The following is an 18,962-nucleotide window of genomic DNA, read 5'->3' as shown; positions in this document are numbered from 1 at the left end:
AATGTATTGTCCAAGTGTGAAGAAAAACAATCTAAATAGATTAGGCTTCCTTATGAGCTCAATTTAGTTCCTAGTTCTCAGTGTGTACTTGTGCATGTGTGTGTGTGTGTGTGTGTTGAGTCTGCCCGTAGGGACTCAGGATACAGATCAATTCACACATTTATTACCAGACAGTCAAAAAGGTATGAGGTAGGCAGATTGAGCCCCCAGGGCGCACACACACACACACACACACACACACACACACACACACACACACACACACACACACACACACACACACACACACACACACACACACACACACACACACACGCACACACACACACACGCACACACACACACACGCACACACTCAGGAATCATAACACATATGCAGACAGACTTCACTTCCTACTGCCAACAATTACCAACTAAACAAGACTTGCAGCTGTCAGGATGTTCTGCAAAGTATCCTCCAAAAACTTCAAACAAATGCTTTAAATTAGTGGTGCCAAAAAGGCGGAAGCGGCCAATTAGAGGGAGGAAAGGAAAGGATGCAGTGGAGGAGAGCGAGCGGAGCAGCCGTGGTGGCAGGGAGATGGGAGAGGGGAAAAAAAAGAACGAATGATGGATCGGCTTTGAGCGAAAGACAAAAAGTACAGGTAGTGAAACGTGAGAGGAGACGACAAAACTTCACTTCCTATCAGTCAAAGAGAGTGAAAAGAGAGAGAGAGGGGAGGAGAGAGAGGACAGAGGCATTAGCAGAAACTCACTGTAACACTCACACTGCACCCGATTCGTCTGTTATCAGGCCGTTACATAGAAGTTATCAGTCGCTATAAGCACCATAGATCTGGATCATTATGGGCCTACTACACCTACTGTGTTGTGAAAGGGAAATTTAAAAGCAACACATTCTAACATGTAAAGCTGAATGAAACATCACGTTTTGAACACAAACTTCTTTAGGTTTAGGTAACAAAACTACAACTTCTTTAGGTTTAGACAAAATAAAACTACAACTTCTTTAGGTTTAGGCAACAAAACTACAACTTCTTTAGGTTTAGGCAACAAAACTACAACTTCTTTAGGTTTAGACAATAAAACTAAAACTTCTTTAGGTTTAGACTATAAAACTACAACTTCTTTAGGTTTAGACAATAAAACTACAACTTATTTAGGTTTAGGCAATAAAACTAAAACTTCTTTAGGTTTAGACAAAATAAAACTACAACTTCTTTAGGTTTAGGCAACAAAACTACAACTTCTTTAGGTTTAGGCAACAAAACTACAACTTCTTTAGGTTTAGACAAAATAAAACTACAACTTCTTTAGGTTTAGACAAAACAAAACTACAACTTCTTTAGGTTTAGACAAAACAAAACTACAACTTCTTTAGGTTTAGACAAAATAAAACTACAACATCTTTAGGTTTAGACTATAAAACTACAACTTATTTCGGTTTAGGCAATACAACTACAACTTCTTTAGGTTTAGGCAACAAAAAAACATTTAGTTAAGTTTAGGGAAAAACATTGTTTTTGGGGTTAAAATAACTATGAACACATTGTTAGTTTCACACGGGATGCGATCCCCAGTCTCCTGGGTGAAAACCCTGTGTTTTGTGTTTTTCTTTTATACCTTCTTTCAGTGATCGACCAAGTGAATACATGATAAAACCTACTAGTGGCTGTAGTAGGCCCCTACTGACCCACATCTATGGGGCTTATAGCAACTGATAACGCCTATTTAATAGCCTGATAACAGTCTAATTGGCTGCACATTGTATGTTTGTGTGTACATTATGGGAACTCACCTTCCATTTGGAGACCAAAAAGCTAGTCTCTCTGCATGGTAAACCATTAAATCTTATGGTTAAGACTTTGTTTTTTTGGTTAGGGTTAGGGTTAGGGTTAGGCATGTAGCCCTTATGGTAGGGTAAGTCTCTAAGTCAATGCAATGTCTGTCTAAGTGACAAAAACAGGTTTGTGCTCTGGCTGCAGTGTAGCTGGCCAACCCTGAGTGTTTGACTCTCCACCGCTTTGTGTTAAATGATTTATATGCAGACAGGCAGCTTGACTCTCTCTCTCTCTCTCTCTCTCCATTGTTTCTCATTAGTCTACCCCTCTCTATAATGTCTCTGTCTTTCTGACTTCCCCCCCTCCTTTCTTTATATCTGTCACTCCATAGTCCATCTCACTGTTCTGTCTCTCTACTCCAGCTGCATATTAGCAGCAGAGCGGGAACAGAATTTGACCTACCCGGCTCTGAAATTCACTTTTTGAAGTATTTTTTTATCTGCCACTTTTGAAATCTGTGCGCTAAATGAAGGAATAACATTTTAGATATGATGTTCTATATATTTTACACGAAAAATAGATGACATGCATGGTATATTACAGTGTTCGAATTACACCTCGGCTTGCAGGGGGAGCCCTATTTTTCGGGGCTGGGAGGGTACTGTACACAGTACTGTCCTTTGTTGGTTGCATAAAAACACAATTCAAATGATTAAGAAATTAATTATTGTATTTTTATTTACATATTTGCTTTGATTAAAAAAAAATGTTTGGCATCAGTAGTTTTAATGATGTATTATAAGCTGTTTAGTGTTAGTGTTAGGAAGTTAAACAGGTCATAATTCCCTCTCTAGTATCTATTTTATATTGATGATCTGGACATTCGACACATTGCTTTGCTTAGCTTTTGTTTGACTTTTTACTACACAACACCTCACACTACATTATTCAAGCACACCCACATTGACACTACTGATTTCACTGACTAACACACTCCATAAGTACATTTAATTCTTAATTCATATTATTTGTTATAATAAATACTTTATATTATTTGGCATTTTGTGTCCGTTGCCATTTTTGTCATGGCCCACGGGCCGGGTTATGACAAATTGGGGGCTCGTCCGGGATTATATTTTAAAACTTCTCCTTCAAACAACTGGATTTATTCAGGTTTCCTCAAAAATCTTAATTGTAATATCAAATCGTGTAGAATCGCAATACATATTGAATCGCGATGTTAGTAGGTGTTGTGTTTTTCACTTACTGCATTTAACCCCTCACCCAAATGTCTGAAAGACAAAACAAACTGTTTACCTCATGTTAACAGTGTGGCAACACAGAAACACACATATGTTCCATGATAATGCTATAAACTTTCCTAACAATCAGGTCTCTACGTCAACTGGAGGACGTCAGAGTGGAGAGGGTTGAAGGAAGGGGGGAGCAGCGTATCGCTATACTGAAAAGTGCCTCTTTTCAAGCGGCTCCTGTTACTTTTAGGCAGGCCTGACGTCAAAGATAAAGACTCATGGATGTAACCAGATTGAGGAGAGAGCAGAGTGTGCACTGAGAGTTCATGTATGTTTGTTGAAAGAACAAAATGAAAGGAGAGACTAAAAGGTAAGCAGCATAAGAATGACTGACCTCACTGACTGCGATAAACAAAATGCATTCAAACACGCAAATCCTGAACACACACACACACATGCAAAAGAAAACTAAGCTGATGTTAAGTCTCTGTGTAGTTATCAGCTGACAGTTGCAAGCTGGAGAAAGGCCAATAAATAATTTAGATTCTGCAGTGAACGTAGATCACTGACTCTCCACATCCACCCAAAAACCACCCAGGTCCCTCCATCCGTCTGTTCCTGGGTCTGTTTCTCACTTTGTCCCCGTCTGTCTCTCTTGATCACTTACTGTACCGTACAGTACGTACAGTACGTCTCTGGACACGACTCACATTATTGCAAAGGAAGTGAGAGACCTGACTTTTCTCCGTGGTGGCCTGGTGGTCAGGTACACTAAATATGCGGATGTCAGACACACTCGCAGACCTGAACAATATTAGTGTGCTTCCCTTGACACAATCAGGAAGTAACACATACAACAGGCATTACACCAACCTACATATACAGTACATACTGCATACTGCGTTCCTCAGTAGTATGCAGTATGAAACAGTTAAAGTCATGTATTAAGCAGTATGTTAGACCAGGCTTTAGCCTTTAAACCAGCTCTTAAAACAAACTCGTACCACTATTACAATATTACTGAACAATACAACTTTGATTTAGTAGTTTATGTTCTGTTAGTTAACTTTATAAGATACTGCAGGTTTAAACTATTTATTCTAACAGCTCATAGTGAAGTCAGACAAACAGGATCATCAACGAGGGGAGACGGGAAATATAAAACATTGATCCACAACATTTACTCAAACTGCTTTTTCAGTTCCAGCAAATAAACAGTGGACTGATCTCCTCCAGATGTTAGAGTAATATGTTGTCTCAGCAGGTATCTCTCTGCCCCGTCAGAGGCTGCTCTTTACCTCTCCTCTCTCCTCTTCCCTCGCCACTCTGCTGCTCTGTAGCCGCTCTGTGAGCGTCACCGGCCGGCTGGCGAGCTGAGCTACACCCCGTGGGCGATGTGGAGCTTTTCAACTCCATAAAGGCAGATAAACAGGTTCCTGTTCATTTATAATGGAACATTAGTGTTGTGATATTTAAACAAACTATCAAGGAAATAAAAGCCCCTCGTCTACAGACCGGTCTCTAGAGAGCTCCAGCTCATAGCGGTCTGTGAGCGTGACCGCCCGGCTGGCTGGAGAGGTAGCGACCCCGGCAGGCGCTATAGCTAGCTGTCACGGCAGTTTGTGGAGCTTTTAAACTCTGAAAACGTCGGAGCAAATGTTCGGTTCAACATCTAATACCGTAAAACTGTCAATATTCTAAATCTACACAGTTGATTTCTCGCCTCAGAAATGTTCAGAAGTGAATTTAGTGATGAAATAGCTACGCAAAATGTAAAAAAACGAGAGCTGTTTCTGGCTGTTGTTGTTGTTGTAACCGTAGCCTGTAGCAGTCCAGCGCTTTGCATTGTGGGATACAGTAGGTGAGGTAGACTGGTCCGATGCAAACTGGAGATTTTTTCCAAATCAGTACGACATCCGGGTATTTTTGGTATACTGTAGATTTAGCTTTTGTTCGCATACTACATGCTACATTTTGGCCAAATCAGTACGTACTACTAGTATAGTATGAGGTAGTACTACTAGTATAGTATGAGGTTGTACTACTAGTATAGTATGAGGTTGTACTACTAGTATAGTATGAGGTTGTACTACTAGTACAGTATGAGGTTGTACTACTAGTATAGGATGAGGTTGTACTACTAGTATAGTATGAGGTTGTACTACTAGTATAGTATGAGGTTGTACTACTAGTATAGTATGAGGTTGTACTACTAGTATAGTATGAGGTTGTACTGCTAGTATAGTATGAGGTTGTACTGCTAGTATAGTATGAGGTTGTACTGCTAGTATAGTATGAGGTTGTACTACTAGTATAACAGTACATATAAAGTATATTAGACACAGAAGAGGGAGGTTGACTCCTCGGTGAAACAGCTGAGCCAAGACATTAAACCTCGTCTTGAATGGTCATTTGATCCGTCATTGATTCTGGGTCACATGATCAGATATGGAACTGGGAGATTAAGGCTCTATTAAAGCACATAAACACAAAACTCATGGCATCTACAGTAAGCACCAACTAACGGCATGCATGCTCTTAGATTTTGCTGAATTAACACAGTTTATTTAGTCCACAGAATATTCTAACTTAACATCTTCTGATTATGAAAGGGTGGTTAATTCATAATAAAACACATTACTTGTATTATATTTCATATTGAGCTGGCTACTATAGATAGCTAGAACATAATATTGACTTCCTCTCCATTTACAACGGCACAGGAAAACACACTTAAGTGAACGCTGATGACGCAGGCAGCACCATATGGTACGTGTGTAGTGCAGTGTATGTGTGTAGTGTAGTGTATGTGTGTAGTGCAGTGTATGTGTGTAGTGTATGTGTGTAGTGCAGTGTATGTGTGTAGTGTAGTGTATGTGTGTAGTGCAGTGTATGTGTGTAGTGTATGTGTGTAGTGCAGTGTATGTGTGTAGTGTAGTGTATGTGTGTAGTGCAGTGTATGTGTGTAGTGCAGTGTATGTGTGTAGTGCAGTGTATGTGTGTAGTGTAGTGTATGTGTGTTTTGTTATGCTTGCTAAAATTAGTGTCCTGCAGATGTGCACATTATGAACTTAGCTGACACTTAATACCTATCTGCACAGAAACAAACAAGTGAATACATGATTTGCAGCTGGTTTACATTAACTCCTGGTGTGGATTCGACAAGGTCAAATGGGCATTTAAGGTCAAAGGTCAGTGGGGCAGCCAACGGGGGATTTAATTTCTAAAGGTCATATACAGGATTATCCGTTTAGTTTCAACTTTCCCCCAGCAGCATGTAACAGGATATGTTATTTCTGAGCACATTATCAGCCTCCTCCTCATGGCTCTGGATCTAACCTGTGACGGGAGACTTTGGCCAATCACATGCCATTTCTGAGAGAGAGAGAGCGTTCCTATTGGCTGTTCATTCAACGGAGGCAGCTGTCAATCACTCGCGAACTCCGATCAAACGATCAAACTAGGCAGCGCCGATCAAATATGAATCAATATTCTGTTACTGTAATGTCTATTTCTCTCCTCAGATGTTGTCAGAAACATCTTGTCGTGTACTGTTTAGCTGTAAAATGAGAACGTTTGTGACCCCGGCTAGTGGACGGTGCTTGGTGTTTCCTCAACTGATCTCAACATGGCTGCCGGGTCACAAACTCTCACTTTACAGCTGATTGGTTGTTTTCCTCCGGTCTGTGAAATCCTGCAGATGCCGTTAGGAGCATTAAAGGAGCACCTCCTTTAATATTTTTATCTAAATGTTTATTTTCCCTGGCATCTGTTATTTTGTCTTGTTGTTCCTTTTACAGTTTTGCACGTCTTTGTAATTAAACCTTTATGACCAGTTTGTGAAATAAAGGCAAATACTTTTTTTTATTTTTTTTAAGTTACCGTAAATTGCAAAGTAGGTCACAAATCAACTTTTTTGTTTTTAATAAAATAAAATAAAATGTGTATGTAGGCTAATTATTTTAGTTTTGTCTTCTTTTTGTCTTCTTGTTCAACTGTCTATGTACAGTATATGTACCTTTGTTAATGAGCATGATTTCAATCAAAGAAAGCATTAAATTAAATAAATAAGATTAGATTTTTTCCACTCTTAAGATTAAGTAGATTATTAAATACTTTTTTTTTTTTTTTAAATGATCCAGTTAGTGGTATCAAATTTCTATTAAAATGTGACTTCTCTGTTGATAAAACCCAGATTAAGTTAGCAAATTTTCATCGGCAAGCACTGACAGCATATTTTACAAACATGACTTTTATAGGTATTTCATATGAAACAATGACGACATTCAATATAAGAAAATAGGACTTTTTTTTATCGCACATGATTTAATAAAGGAATACTGACAGTTGGTTACTCAATAAAAGAGGTTATTTATTATCTTATAAAGAATTAAACCAGAAAGTGTCCTTATACTTCTACGAAACCCCTGGTACTGTTGATCAATCTTTCAATTCAGAGGACTGTGTGGAAAATATTTATATGTGAGGTAGTAATATAGTGAAAGAGATTAACAAACATATTAGAAACACCTTCAGTTATGTTTCTGTGCCTTCATCTGGATGTTTTTGGTCTTCCTTATTTGAGGATGTACAGTGGGAGAAAGCTTGGTGATAAATACTGCATCAATAACAAAGTTAAGGAAGTGTCTTTCAAGATATTACATAGAATTTACCCGGTAAAATGTGATTTCATGGTAAGAAAATAAACCCTGTATAGTTATACTGTCCCATCCTTATGTCCCAATCAGCCTTAATTCACCCGACACTAAAGCATGCACTCATTCTTAACTAACATTAAATTCAGAGATTATCCTGACACTGTGTGTCTAAGGTTCAGCATGTTTATTAAGCTCAATGTGAAAGGTAAATGCTGGTATTCATTGTATTTAACAAGGCACTATTTGCCTATTTCAAATGGCACAGTAACACCCTGAACTCTGTAATGCTAATTCTAATTAAACAACCAAATATCTGTATCTAAAACGTGGATGTGAGAGAATAGTTTTTTTTATATGCTACTACTCCCATGGGTCCAGTCAGTTCACACAGCTAAATAAAGCCGTGGGTCATAATTCTGCTGAATCCACTGAGACTCGTACATCTGGTGAATCCAAAAGCTGTTTCAGTCTCTGCTCGGTGAAACATCGGTCACGTGCATCATCATCATCATCTGGTGACACTTCTGATGGCTGCAGGTTGGTAATGAATGAATCACAGTCCCCCTCCTTTAATTTAATGAACTATACCATTAATATTTATGAGCCCTTTTCTTCATTATGCAATAAGATTCACTGTATTACCACTAAGAAGAAAAAACTCTTAAAACTAGGGACTCGATCTGTGAATTTGAGGCTGAATTGTTACACAAATAGTCAGTGGTCATGTCTATAATGTTAAATGCAGCGGTACATGTCCATCGGGTCCGGCGAGGACACTATAGGTTAAAAAACTTATATTGCCAAGAAGTTCGTTCCATTGCAACATCAATGCCCAGCAGCAGAGCTTACTTCCACCATTTTGGACTGAAAGCAACCACCAGACGCCAGTAAAACGTTGTACAAAAGTAAAACTAAATGATCTCTATTCTATTGTCATATTCTACCGAAATGTCCTGTGTTGAAAAATATTATAACTAGAATGGCACTCGGAGAGCGCAGACCTCCGCCAAGGTGCGTGACTTTAAAAACTGATCACAGCTCACAGCTGGCGGTACCATGAGGTGGTCGGCTTGTTATTAACACGGTGTGTTTCAGTGTAACGTATCGGCGGATGCCTCTCTCATTCAGCAGCCTTGTTATGTCTGTAGAACGTTACACTACGTTGTCTCTCATCCGCTTTGTTCTTTCTCACCGCGGATGGACAGCAGCTCCCTCCGCACCTCGATGTCTCGCCACACATCCACACACGGATCTCTCTGCTCTCAGAAGGAGGCGGGGTCACGCGACATCAACGCGTCATCAGTTACACTACGCATGTGTTATACTCTGTGGTCTTAATGCTCTGGCTGATCGGAATCCTTAAACATATTCCTGAATCCGTATCATGAGCCGGATCGCCACCAAAATCTAATGGGTCGTTCATTGTGCCACACCCCACCCCTCCAAAATATTTCATTCAAATCCATCATGGACTTTTGGAGTAATCCTGCTAACAGACAGACAGATAGACAAACCAACGCCGGTGAAAACATAACCTCCTTCCGAGGCCTTCGGTCTCGGCGGAGGTAATAAGCGTTTTCAGTCCAATATGGTGGCAGCGGCTAGATTTGTCTCTTTGCTTCTATACTCTTTGACTAGTGGGCGCGCTGCTCCACTCAACTGGCCGTTCAAGCGGTGGCGTACCCTATCGTTGAATGCACCTGATTGGTCCCTGGTTTTCTGCTCGCCGTTTCAAACAGGAAACGACGTGGCGGCCTGCTCGTAAACTTTTCTGTTATCCCGTCTAAATCATCCACCAAAATCTACTTCTGAAAACATTTTAAATTAGAAACAGGCAATGCCTCTGCTGAATCTGGTTTCATTTAAGAACTAAATTGCCTAGTTTCACCAGGTTTCGTGAGCCAGACGGGCTCATTTATAAAAGGACTGTTCCTGCTTTTTCATTTTGAAAGAGCAACGGCCAATGAGGGAACTCCAACGCTCGGCTGACCAATCGTGTAACTTCAACATTCAGTCACTCTGACTTTTGCATTTGTAGGATTTTTGGCTGGCCCGCCTCTGTGTACTGTAATGACTATTTCTCTCCTCAGATGTTCTCAGAAACATCTTGTAGTGTTCTGTTTAGCTGTAAAATGAGAAAGTTTGTGACCTGGCAGCCATGTTGAGATCAGTTAAGGAAATACCAAGCACCGCCAGCCGGAGCAAACTTTCTCATTTTACATTTATTATGGAATTGATGCCAAATGATACCAAAAATATTCTGCCTCCTGCTGGTTTAATGTTCAGTGTTTGGCAGTATGACCCTGATATTAACTATTTCTTTCCCAATATGACATCATACACATCTTTAATGTATGGTGATAAAGTATCTGTGGTGGGGGGATTGTAAGTGTGGGCCTGTTGTGGTGAGATTTGGAGACTTTGACCCTAGCATGAAGAAAGAATGGAGGTTCAAAAGCAGCTTTCAGTCTCTCTGTGACGATAAATGAATAGATAAATTGCTGGGTGCCACTCTGAGGATTATTTGCTGACAATGTTGTACAAGGAGTGGGTTTTAACACAGCACGGTATATATCCAGAGAACAGTGTGTAAAAATAGATTAAAGACTTTGATTGGGGTTAATATTACCAAAGATAAGCGATTGAAGTCTACCTTGACTCCATCAAATATCATTTTTCTGATCTGAAATATTATAACCAGTTGCCTGAAAGCACATCAGCTGATGAGACACTGAACATCTGGATGTATGTCCACAGTGGTGCAGTGGTGTCTGGAGTCACCTGAGACGACCTCATGATTAACATTGTTACCACGTGCACGACTACCTCAACCGTCTCAAGCTTTTAGCACATTAGGTAATTCAGTAATCCATTCAGTTAAGCATGAATCGGGCAGATATATAACTAAATCCTCAACAAAACAATGGGTGATTTCATACCTGATTATTGATGAGAGCTTTACTGGGAAGAGCTTCAGAAGATGCTGTGGGGTTTTTGTCTTTGAAATATCGATTGAAGGAGGTTATGAAAATCTCAAAATAGCACTTCATTAAATCCATTTTGTTCCGTCTAACCTCATCTTGGTTAGTTTGGCCATATTAAGCCACACAATAACATCATCTGTGTCTCAAATGTACTCAAGATTGCCCACAATAGACCAAGTTATATACCGAGGACGGACAGTATAATGTACTCCCTGGTGAGAGGGGGGGATAAAATGCTGTACTATAGCTACACCTCACAATTCATTACAATCCAATAAACAACAACACCACAAAGCATAGCTTCAGAAATTACCGATAAATTGAATCACAGACTCAGCAAATATTGAACATTACAAGCTTCACCAAGGTTGGAGTTATTGCAGAGCTGGATTACATTAGATCGTCTACTAGCGTTCATGTTATTGTATCAAACACCTCGACGTCGGTGTTGGTGTTGGTGTTGGGACCGTGTACCTGAAGGACCTGAAATATCCCAAATACTGTAGATACATTACTGCAGATTCAGCAAAAATATAATATGAAACTCTCCTCAGCAGCTGCTTTCTAGACCGTCACCGACCGTTTCCAAGAAACCAACCGCCCTCACTAATGTCAGCAGAGATGTTAAACCTCATCTGTTTTCTGTGTTTAGATAATAATATCTGAGCAAACACTTATAAAATCTTCAAATGAATTAGTATATACTCAGTTCTGCATCTAAAGCTATTTAAATATTAGATTAACCTAAGAATTGTATCAAGAACAACAACTAATCGTGTTCCTCTGTGTCCTCCGGTGCTCCTAACGGCATCTGCAGGATTTCACAGACCGGAGGAAAACAACCAATCAGAGCCGAGCTGGAGCCTTACCGTCTCTGAGCAGCTGTCAATCACTCACAAACTCCGACCAAACGGTCAAACTAGGCAGCGCTGATCAAATATGAATTAATATTCTGTTACTGTAATGTCTATTTCTCTCCTCAGATGTTTTCAGAATCATCTTGTAGTGTTCTGTTTAGCTGTAAAATTAGAAAGTTTGTGACCCGGCAGCCATGTTGAGATCAAGTTGAGGAAATGCCAAGCACCGCCCACCATGCCGGAGCACAGCCAATAGGAACGCTCTCTCTCTCTCTCTGAAATGACCTGCGATTGGTCAGTAATGAGGAGGTGCAGAAGTCTATTCTCTCAGAACAATTGAATTACAATATGCTGAAAGGTTATTATGGAACACAAAGAAGATACTATACATTTCCATTTATGGTAGTTGAGCTTTCTGCCTTCACCAGACCCATCGTCACAAGGCTATGGACATATCCCATGCTGCCAAATATACTCCATCCATCCATCCATTTTCTTCCTCTTATCCGGGGCCGGGTCGCGGGGGCAGCAGGCTAAGCAGGGAATTCCAGACGTCCCTCTCCCCAGCAACGTTTTCCAGCTCTTCCTGGGGGACCCCGAGGCATTCCCAGGCCAGACCAGATATATAATCTCTCCAGCGTGTTCTGGGTTTACCCCGGGCCTCTTAACAGTTGGATGTGCCCGGAAAAACCTCCAAAGGGTGGCGTGCAGGAGGCATCCTGATCAGATGCCCGAACCACCTCAGCTGGCCCCCTTTCGACGCTGACGTCCCTCCGGATGTCTGAGCTCCTCACCCTCTCTCTAAGGCTGAGCCCAGCCACCCTATATGAAGGAAGCTCATTTCGGCCGCTTGTACCCGCGATCTAATTCACTACCCAAAGCTCATGACCGCAGGTGAGGGCTGGAACGTAGATGGACCGGTAAATCGAGAGCTTTGCCTTCCGGCTCAGCTCCCTCTTCAACACAACGGTTAACGGTACAGCGCCCGCATAACTGCTGACACCGCACCGAACCGGCTGTATACCAGCCAAATATACTGCTGTATACAGCTATATGACTGTATACAGCAGACTAGTTGTCATAGGAAAAGCACATTACTAATAACATTAACAACGGCTCCGTGTTATTCATGTGTCGCAGTGAGCCGTGACAGCGAGCCAGCATGCACGTTGCCAAGACCCTGAAACTGAAGCAGCTAAATGGAATTCAGCCATCATCATTATGTTTTATCATTTACACGTTTGCTTATCCGACTGTGACGTCTCAAAATGTCCTCTTTAAAAAAAACAGGTCGATCACAACTTGCCGCTCAGGAAAGTCGTCTGAACTTTAACCTAACAGGGTTCATCTTAAGCCACTTTATATGTATTTCAAAAGCCAGATCTATAGTTTCCTGTGTACACGGCCTCACATGTTGGAAGCCCCAGGAGACCCTCTGAACATTTCTTGCCAGTATTGTTATTCTTTCTCCATTTTGTTATCAGGAGTTGAAATCATTTTTTCTTTCTCAGCCATCAGTTAGTTTTGCATTTCTTTTCTATCGGTACAATACGTAAACACAAGCCGTCTGCATTTTTATTGAAATGGAATACCCTTATATACCCTGTAAGCAAGGAACACATCCTGATCAATAACCAAACTGACACCCCAAAGTAAGAAATCCACCATTTCAAAACATTACAAATGACTAAATTCATTCGGTATAAATGCACTATTTCAAGACTGCATGTGAATCTTAGAGTTATTAACTCGCTGTATAGTATTTAGGAAAGCAAATCTATGAATATTGAACATCAGATTTCCTGCAAACACTCTCTCTCTCTCTCTCTCTCTCTCTCTCTCTCTCTCTCTCTCTCACTAACACACTCATGTCTGTCATTTAGACGGTGAATAGACGTGATTCAGAGGCTCTATAAGTAGCTCCTGCATTTCACCACTGGAGCAAGCCCAATTAGTGTGTGTAGTTATGTCACGGCTCGAGCATCAGCGTGGATCAATACAATCATTACTCCAATTTCCCCTCTTGTCATTAAGACTCACACACGGAAACTTAACTTCCACATTTTGTGCATGCGTTCACTCACACAGACACACGAACCCTGCTAACGGAAATAGACTGAAATCACTGGCACCCCCGAATGGTGCAATACATGCTGCTTTCATGAAAGATGGAAATGCTGGAAATTTAACACTGTCATACTTAGTGGTTGTAAGTGCACGCACACACACACACACAGTTTGAAATGGTGGCACATTCATTCAGTGACACCTGCAGCTTGTGTGATTAAGAGGAGGCTTAAAATGGGGAAAATCATGTGCCTCTGTGTCCTCCGGTGTCCTCCGGTGTCCTCCGGTGTCCTCCGGGGCTCCTAACAAGCTGCAGTTATTTCAATTAAATAGCAAACACATGACCAACATGCTGCCCTGTTAATGCACCATATAATGATATCATGTATTGTTGCTGTCGTGATTCTACGTTGTCTTTTTATGTGTTGGATGCTGCTGTTTGACCCCGCCTTGGCTATAGGTCTGCACTTGTAAAAGAGGTTTTAATCTCAATGTGACTTCTTAGTTAAATAAAGGTTTATGATAACAGCATCTGCAAGATTTCACAGACCAGGAGGAAAACAAGCAGTAAGAGCTGATCTGCTGATCTGCTGTCCAGCTGCCGTCTATGAGAGCCGGCTGTCAATCATTCACGAACTCCAACCAAACGGGTCAAACTAGGCAGCGCTGATCAAATATGAATCAATATTCTGTTACGTTAATGCCTATTTCTCTCCTCAAATGTTTTCAGAATCATCTTGTAGTGCACGGTTTAGCTGTAAAATGAGAAGGTTTGTGACGCCGCCGGAGCCAACATTGTGAAATCTGTTGAAGGAACAGCAAGTTTCGGTCACATGACCGGAGCACAGCCAATAGGAACGCTCTCTCGCAATAAAACGACCTGTGATTAGTCAAAGTCTCCCGTCACGGGCTAGATGTTTTTAAAGGGTTCATACTTGTATTCTGGGTCTCTACTAGAACATGTTTACATGCTTTAATGTTTTCAAAAAAAAACATTATTTTCCTCATACTGTCTGCTTGAATATACCTTTATTTACCCTCCTGTCTGAAACACAGAATGGTGTTGCAACAGAATTGCGTTGCTAGGCAACAGCTTGGGTCCATGTTTACTTCCTGTCAGCTGATGTCATTTAGCAACAGGAATATAAACTGGGGACACCTTCAGAGTGTTTATGTTTAAAACTGTGAAATGGTCTAAATATTGTAGATTTGTAATATCACAAAAGGACAGAAATCCTGACGGCTTGTTTCAAACGTATTGCACAGTTTCTGAATACGGGGCTGTGTGTGTGTTTCTCTGTGCATGGATTAAGTGTTTCGATACTTTCACGGTATTTATATAGAACTTAAAACCTGCTTTATAATATAAAAGACATGCAAATGTCACTTTTTTTTTTACAATATGGTACCTTTAAAGTCTAGTTATCTCTCAGAACACTTGAATTATAACATGTTGATAAAGATTATTATGGAATTTTTTGCCCAATGATGCCAAACATATACTGCCTACTGCCAGCTTTACCAGCCTTCTATACTCACACCTACCACCTCTACACACACACACACACACACACACACACCATATCTAGAAAGACACCTGCATCATGCTGATATGGGAGCTTGTGTGTGCATCACTGCAAGGACGCACACACGTACACACACACACAAACACACACACACACACACACACACACGCACACACAAATTGTAGATTATTTTCATCTCTTCTCCCCTCCCCCCTTCCCTCGCTCTCCTGTTTATATAGCGGCGCGAGGCCTATACTGCACATGCATGCTGACATCAGCAACCAGCAGCGCCATCTAGACCCCCCCCATCCACATTATTACACACACCACCACCAACACACACACACACAGGACACATACATCAAGCAGGTCCCTCGCGACTGTGACATGAAATTACAAACAGATGTGATTGATGGTGACCAACAGCCTCATAAAAGCCCCCCCTTCCTCTTAATTAACTATACATTACATGTGAAGCATCTCGTCCTGTATAGCCTACCTCACATCTGCTCACATGTGACAAGTAGTTCAATCTTTAAGTTTAAGCCACTTGGACTATTGCTCACCTGTCTGGTCTTCAGTGTACTGCGGAAACTACAAATTGCCCAAAACAGAGCTGCAAGACTAGTTAGTTACACTGCCCCATGAGACCGAACACAGACAGCATGCATCATAAACTGTCATGGTTACCAGTAGAGAAAAGACTCGCCTTAAGCACAGCGCCATTCTTTAGTAAGAGCATTTATTCTTCTAAATCTCTATGCAGAGACGTTCACAGTAATTTCACTAGAACAGCAGGTGATGGCCAAATCATGTTACCTCACCCGAAATCTAATGCCTTAAAAAAGAAAAGTCATTTATGGTGCCATCAATCAATCATTGGAATAGCTGCCCTCTTTACATCCGTCAATCCTCTAACAAATCCTCATTCAAATACCATCTAAGAACACATTACTGGAGCAGCTGATTGATAGTCCAGTGTCGGTCATGTATGGTTTTTCTTTTGTTCCTTTTCCCTGATGATGATGGGCCTGGAGGCTAAATGGTTGTGGAAGATTGTGTATGAATGTGAAATTTATATATGTTTAGAAAATTTTAATGTTATTAGTGTAACACAAATATGATGTTGTATATATAGTATGTATGTGATAAATGTAATGTACTTGATTTCGGACCCCGGAAGACTAGCTGGTGCCATTGGTATCAGCTAATGGGGATCCTTTTTAAATGGAATAAGACAACATGTGAATGAGACACTAAGTCTGGCCTACCTGGTCCCCTAAACACAGTGCTTTACATCAGCCATATCTTTGTTCTCCATTAGAACAGTAGAACCTCTACAGAACCATCTTTGTTCTCCATTAGAACAGTGGAACCTCTACAGAACCATCTTTGTTCTCCATTAGAACAGTAGAACCTCTACAGACACAACCTCTACAACCTAAATAGTGCATTAAAACAAATCAGTAAGATAATGTAAAATAAAAGTGAAAACAGCTATAAGATGTATCTTTAAACAGTAAATGAACTGTAAAATACTGTGAAATTAATAAAGTTCAAACTGTATTTTTCATTAACAGTACAAAGCTGTAAATGTCGGCGACAGTATAATAATGTTAATTTTACAGTAACATAAAGGCAACCCTGCTGCCAGTTCTTTACTGGGAGATTCTTAACAGTGTGTGAATGAGACAGAGACAGAGAGGTCTGGCCTACCTGGTCCTGGGCCGGGCCTTATATATAGTAGGAGCTGTTACTCACTGTACTGTGCCAGGTATAAAAAAGGATATGGCCATTCGGTGATCTTTTTGGCGTATTTTCTGACGAAGTTATCCTCACTGAAGATGAAGAGCGAGCGGTTGACAGTGAAGCAGTTCTGTCGCACCGGGATGGGGTTATAGAGGGCCATGGTCCGGGCTCTCTGCGCCATAGACTGCTTGTACACTCTCTGGCCCCCGGGTCCTCCGGGTGGACCGTGGCCATGACCGTGGCCGTGACCGTGTCCGTGCTGGTGTCCGTGAGGTCCTCCTTGCCTGCTCCCACCTCGGCCGCCAGGGCCTCCGCCACCACCGCCAGGGCCTCCGCCACCGCCACCACCACCACCGCCATACCTGGACGGCACTTCGTCTCCGAACCGCGCCATTCTCTACACACCGAAAGCCAATCTTCACGAAGCAGCAGCGGAGAAGAAGGAGACCAATGCTCAGCTGTGCAGCCACACAACATTACATCCCATCTGGGTCGGAACGTCTCTTATGCACAAAACGGGTTTGTCTTTGTAAAGAAAAGCTGAAGATGAACACCTGAGAGCAGATCTCAGAGATGCTTTCTGCAGACGAGGATTGTGGGTGTGAGGAAATGCAATGTGTAGTGGGTTGGCTGGCTGGTTGCTCTGCAGGGTATATATGCTGTAGGGTGTCTCGGTCTCAGTCGCTTCTTATCGTGTCCCTATGAAGCAGGAGTCGCCTCCAACATGGAATCATGTGGAGACTGTCCATGAATGTTTCATGTTGTCCATGGTCGGTTGCTTCATGCCTGCCTCAGAGCCTTCTGCACCTCTCTGCTGGACCACTTATTCATTTACTCTCATGACAGCAATGTAACCGCCTCTCTAATGTCACACAGGCCTCAATAAAGAAATCAGTCGACAATAAAATGTTAAATAATTCCCCTCCTGCAGCTGTAGCCGTCAGTGACGTTCAACTCTGCATGTTGGAGACTTGAAAAGGTATTGAAAAAAAGGGACTACTATTATTTATTTATATAAGAAACATCCGCAATGTTTGGCACAGTGTGTGTGGCGATACTAGTTACAGTTATCTTTATTCTAGCAGTGCGCTCTGATAAAAAGCCTGGAGACTAAATGTGACATTTGTTATCAATGCGTCTTTTTTTTTTCTCAACCTCGAGTAGAAAGGAGAAAGAAAAATACCGTTTTCCTTTGAAATGTCCGCGTCATTGTGGTCGAGAGATGCTGAAGATGAAATATTTTTTCCTCAAATGAATGTGGTACAATCCTCCCTCATCTTCTTCTTCTCCATCACCTGCGCGTCGTCAAAGACAAAGGTACGACGGCCGCTTCTCCTCCTCCGTCGCCGTCTTGCAGCCTCTCATGTCTTTGGTTTGGGCTGGTCGAGGTGCAGCAGAGCCGAAAGAGTCCCTCACCATCCACCATCCACCGCCCAGAAAACAAGTCTCTACCTCCGTCCGCACCGATGAGCCTGAATGTCCTGCAAGCGCGTCCTTTCTCCGTCTCTCATTGGAGCAGCTAGAGCTCCTCACGGCCTCCTCTACGGACAGACGGACGGACGGATAGATGGATAGAGAGATGGATGGATCGGTGAATGGATGGAGACTAAAAAAGAAATGAAAGGGAGGAGACCGGCTGTCTCTTTGGAATTCAGTCCGCGCGCAAAAAAAATCTCTGCCTTTCAGTTTTTGCGTGAACTATAATGATGAGAAGGCTGATCGGTTCTGCAGCCGCAGCACATGACGCACGCAGCTCCTCCAACTTCCAGCAGACGTGTGTGTGTGTGTGTGTGTGTGCGTGTGTGTCACGGACGGAGGCATCGACACACACACAGCCTGTTTATTCTAAGGTGCTTCAGCCCTGCCCAGCCTGGACCTCTCTGCTGCTGGAGCTCTCCACATGCAGCTCCACATCAGTCTCTCATAATGCGTAAAAGAGGCTGCTGGCAGACAGAGAGAGAGGATGAGGTGACATCTGTGTGACTGCTATCTCATTTTCATTCCACCTCTGTATGCTTCATATAAACACCTATCATAATAATAATAATAATAATAATATGCTTATTATTATTATAGCCAGATGCGCG

General features: G+C 41.7%; 1 protein-coding gene across 16 annotated transcripts in view; it reads right to left on the bottom strand.

The window, feature by feature from the left end:
• The window catches only part of cacna1aa (calcium channel, voltage-dependent, P/Q type, alpha 1A subunit, a), a 138,121-nt gene extending 119,371 nt beyond the window's left edge, over window positions 1-18,750 (bottom strand). For 9 of the 16 annotated variants that reach the window (XM_074656997.1, XM_074657002.1, XM_074656998.1 and 6 more), the window contains exon 1: window positions 16,918-18,749. In XM_074656997.1, the coding sequence (XP_074513098.1) occupies window positions 16,918-17,269 (352 nt within the window). In that variant the 5' untranslated portion in view covers window positions 17,270-18,749. Of the gene's footprint in view, window positions 1-16,917 lie in introns of all 16 variants that reach the window. The other 7 variants (XR_012596825.1, XM_074656995.1, XM_074657007.1 and 4 more) reach the window with 3 other exon arrangements.
• Between the last annotated feature and the right edge of the window lie 212 nt (window positions 18,751-18,962).

This window comes from Sebastes fasciatus, chromosome 13, assembly GCF_043250625.1.
Source record: "Sebastes fasciatus isolate fSebFas1 chromosome 13, fSebFas1.pri, whole genome shotgun sequence".
In the NCBI taxonomy this organism is placed as follows: Eukaryota; Metazoa; Chordata; class Actinopteri; order Perciformes; family Sebastidae; genus Sebastes; species Sebastes fasciatus.
This window is presented reverse-complemented; position numbering and strand designations above follow the sequence as displayed.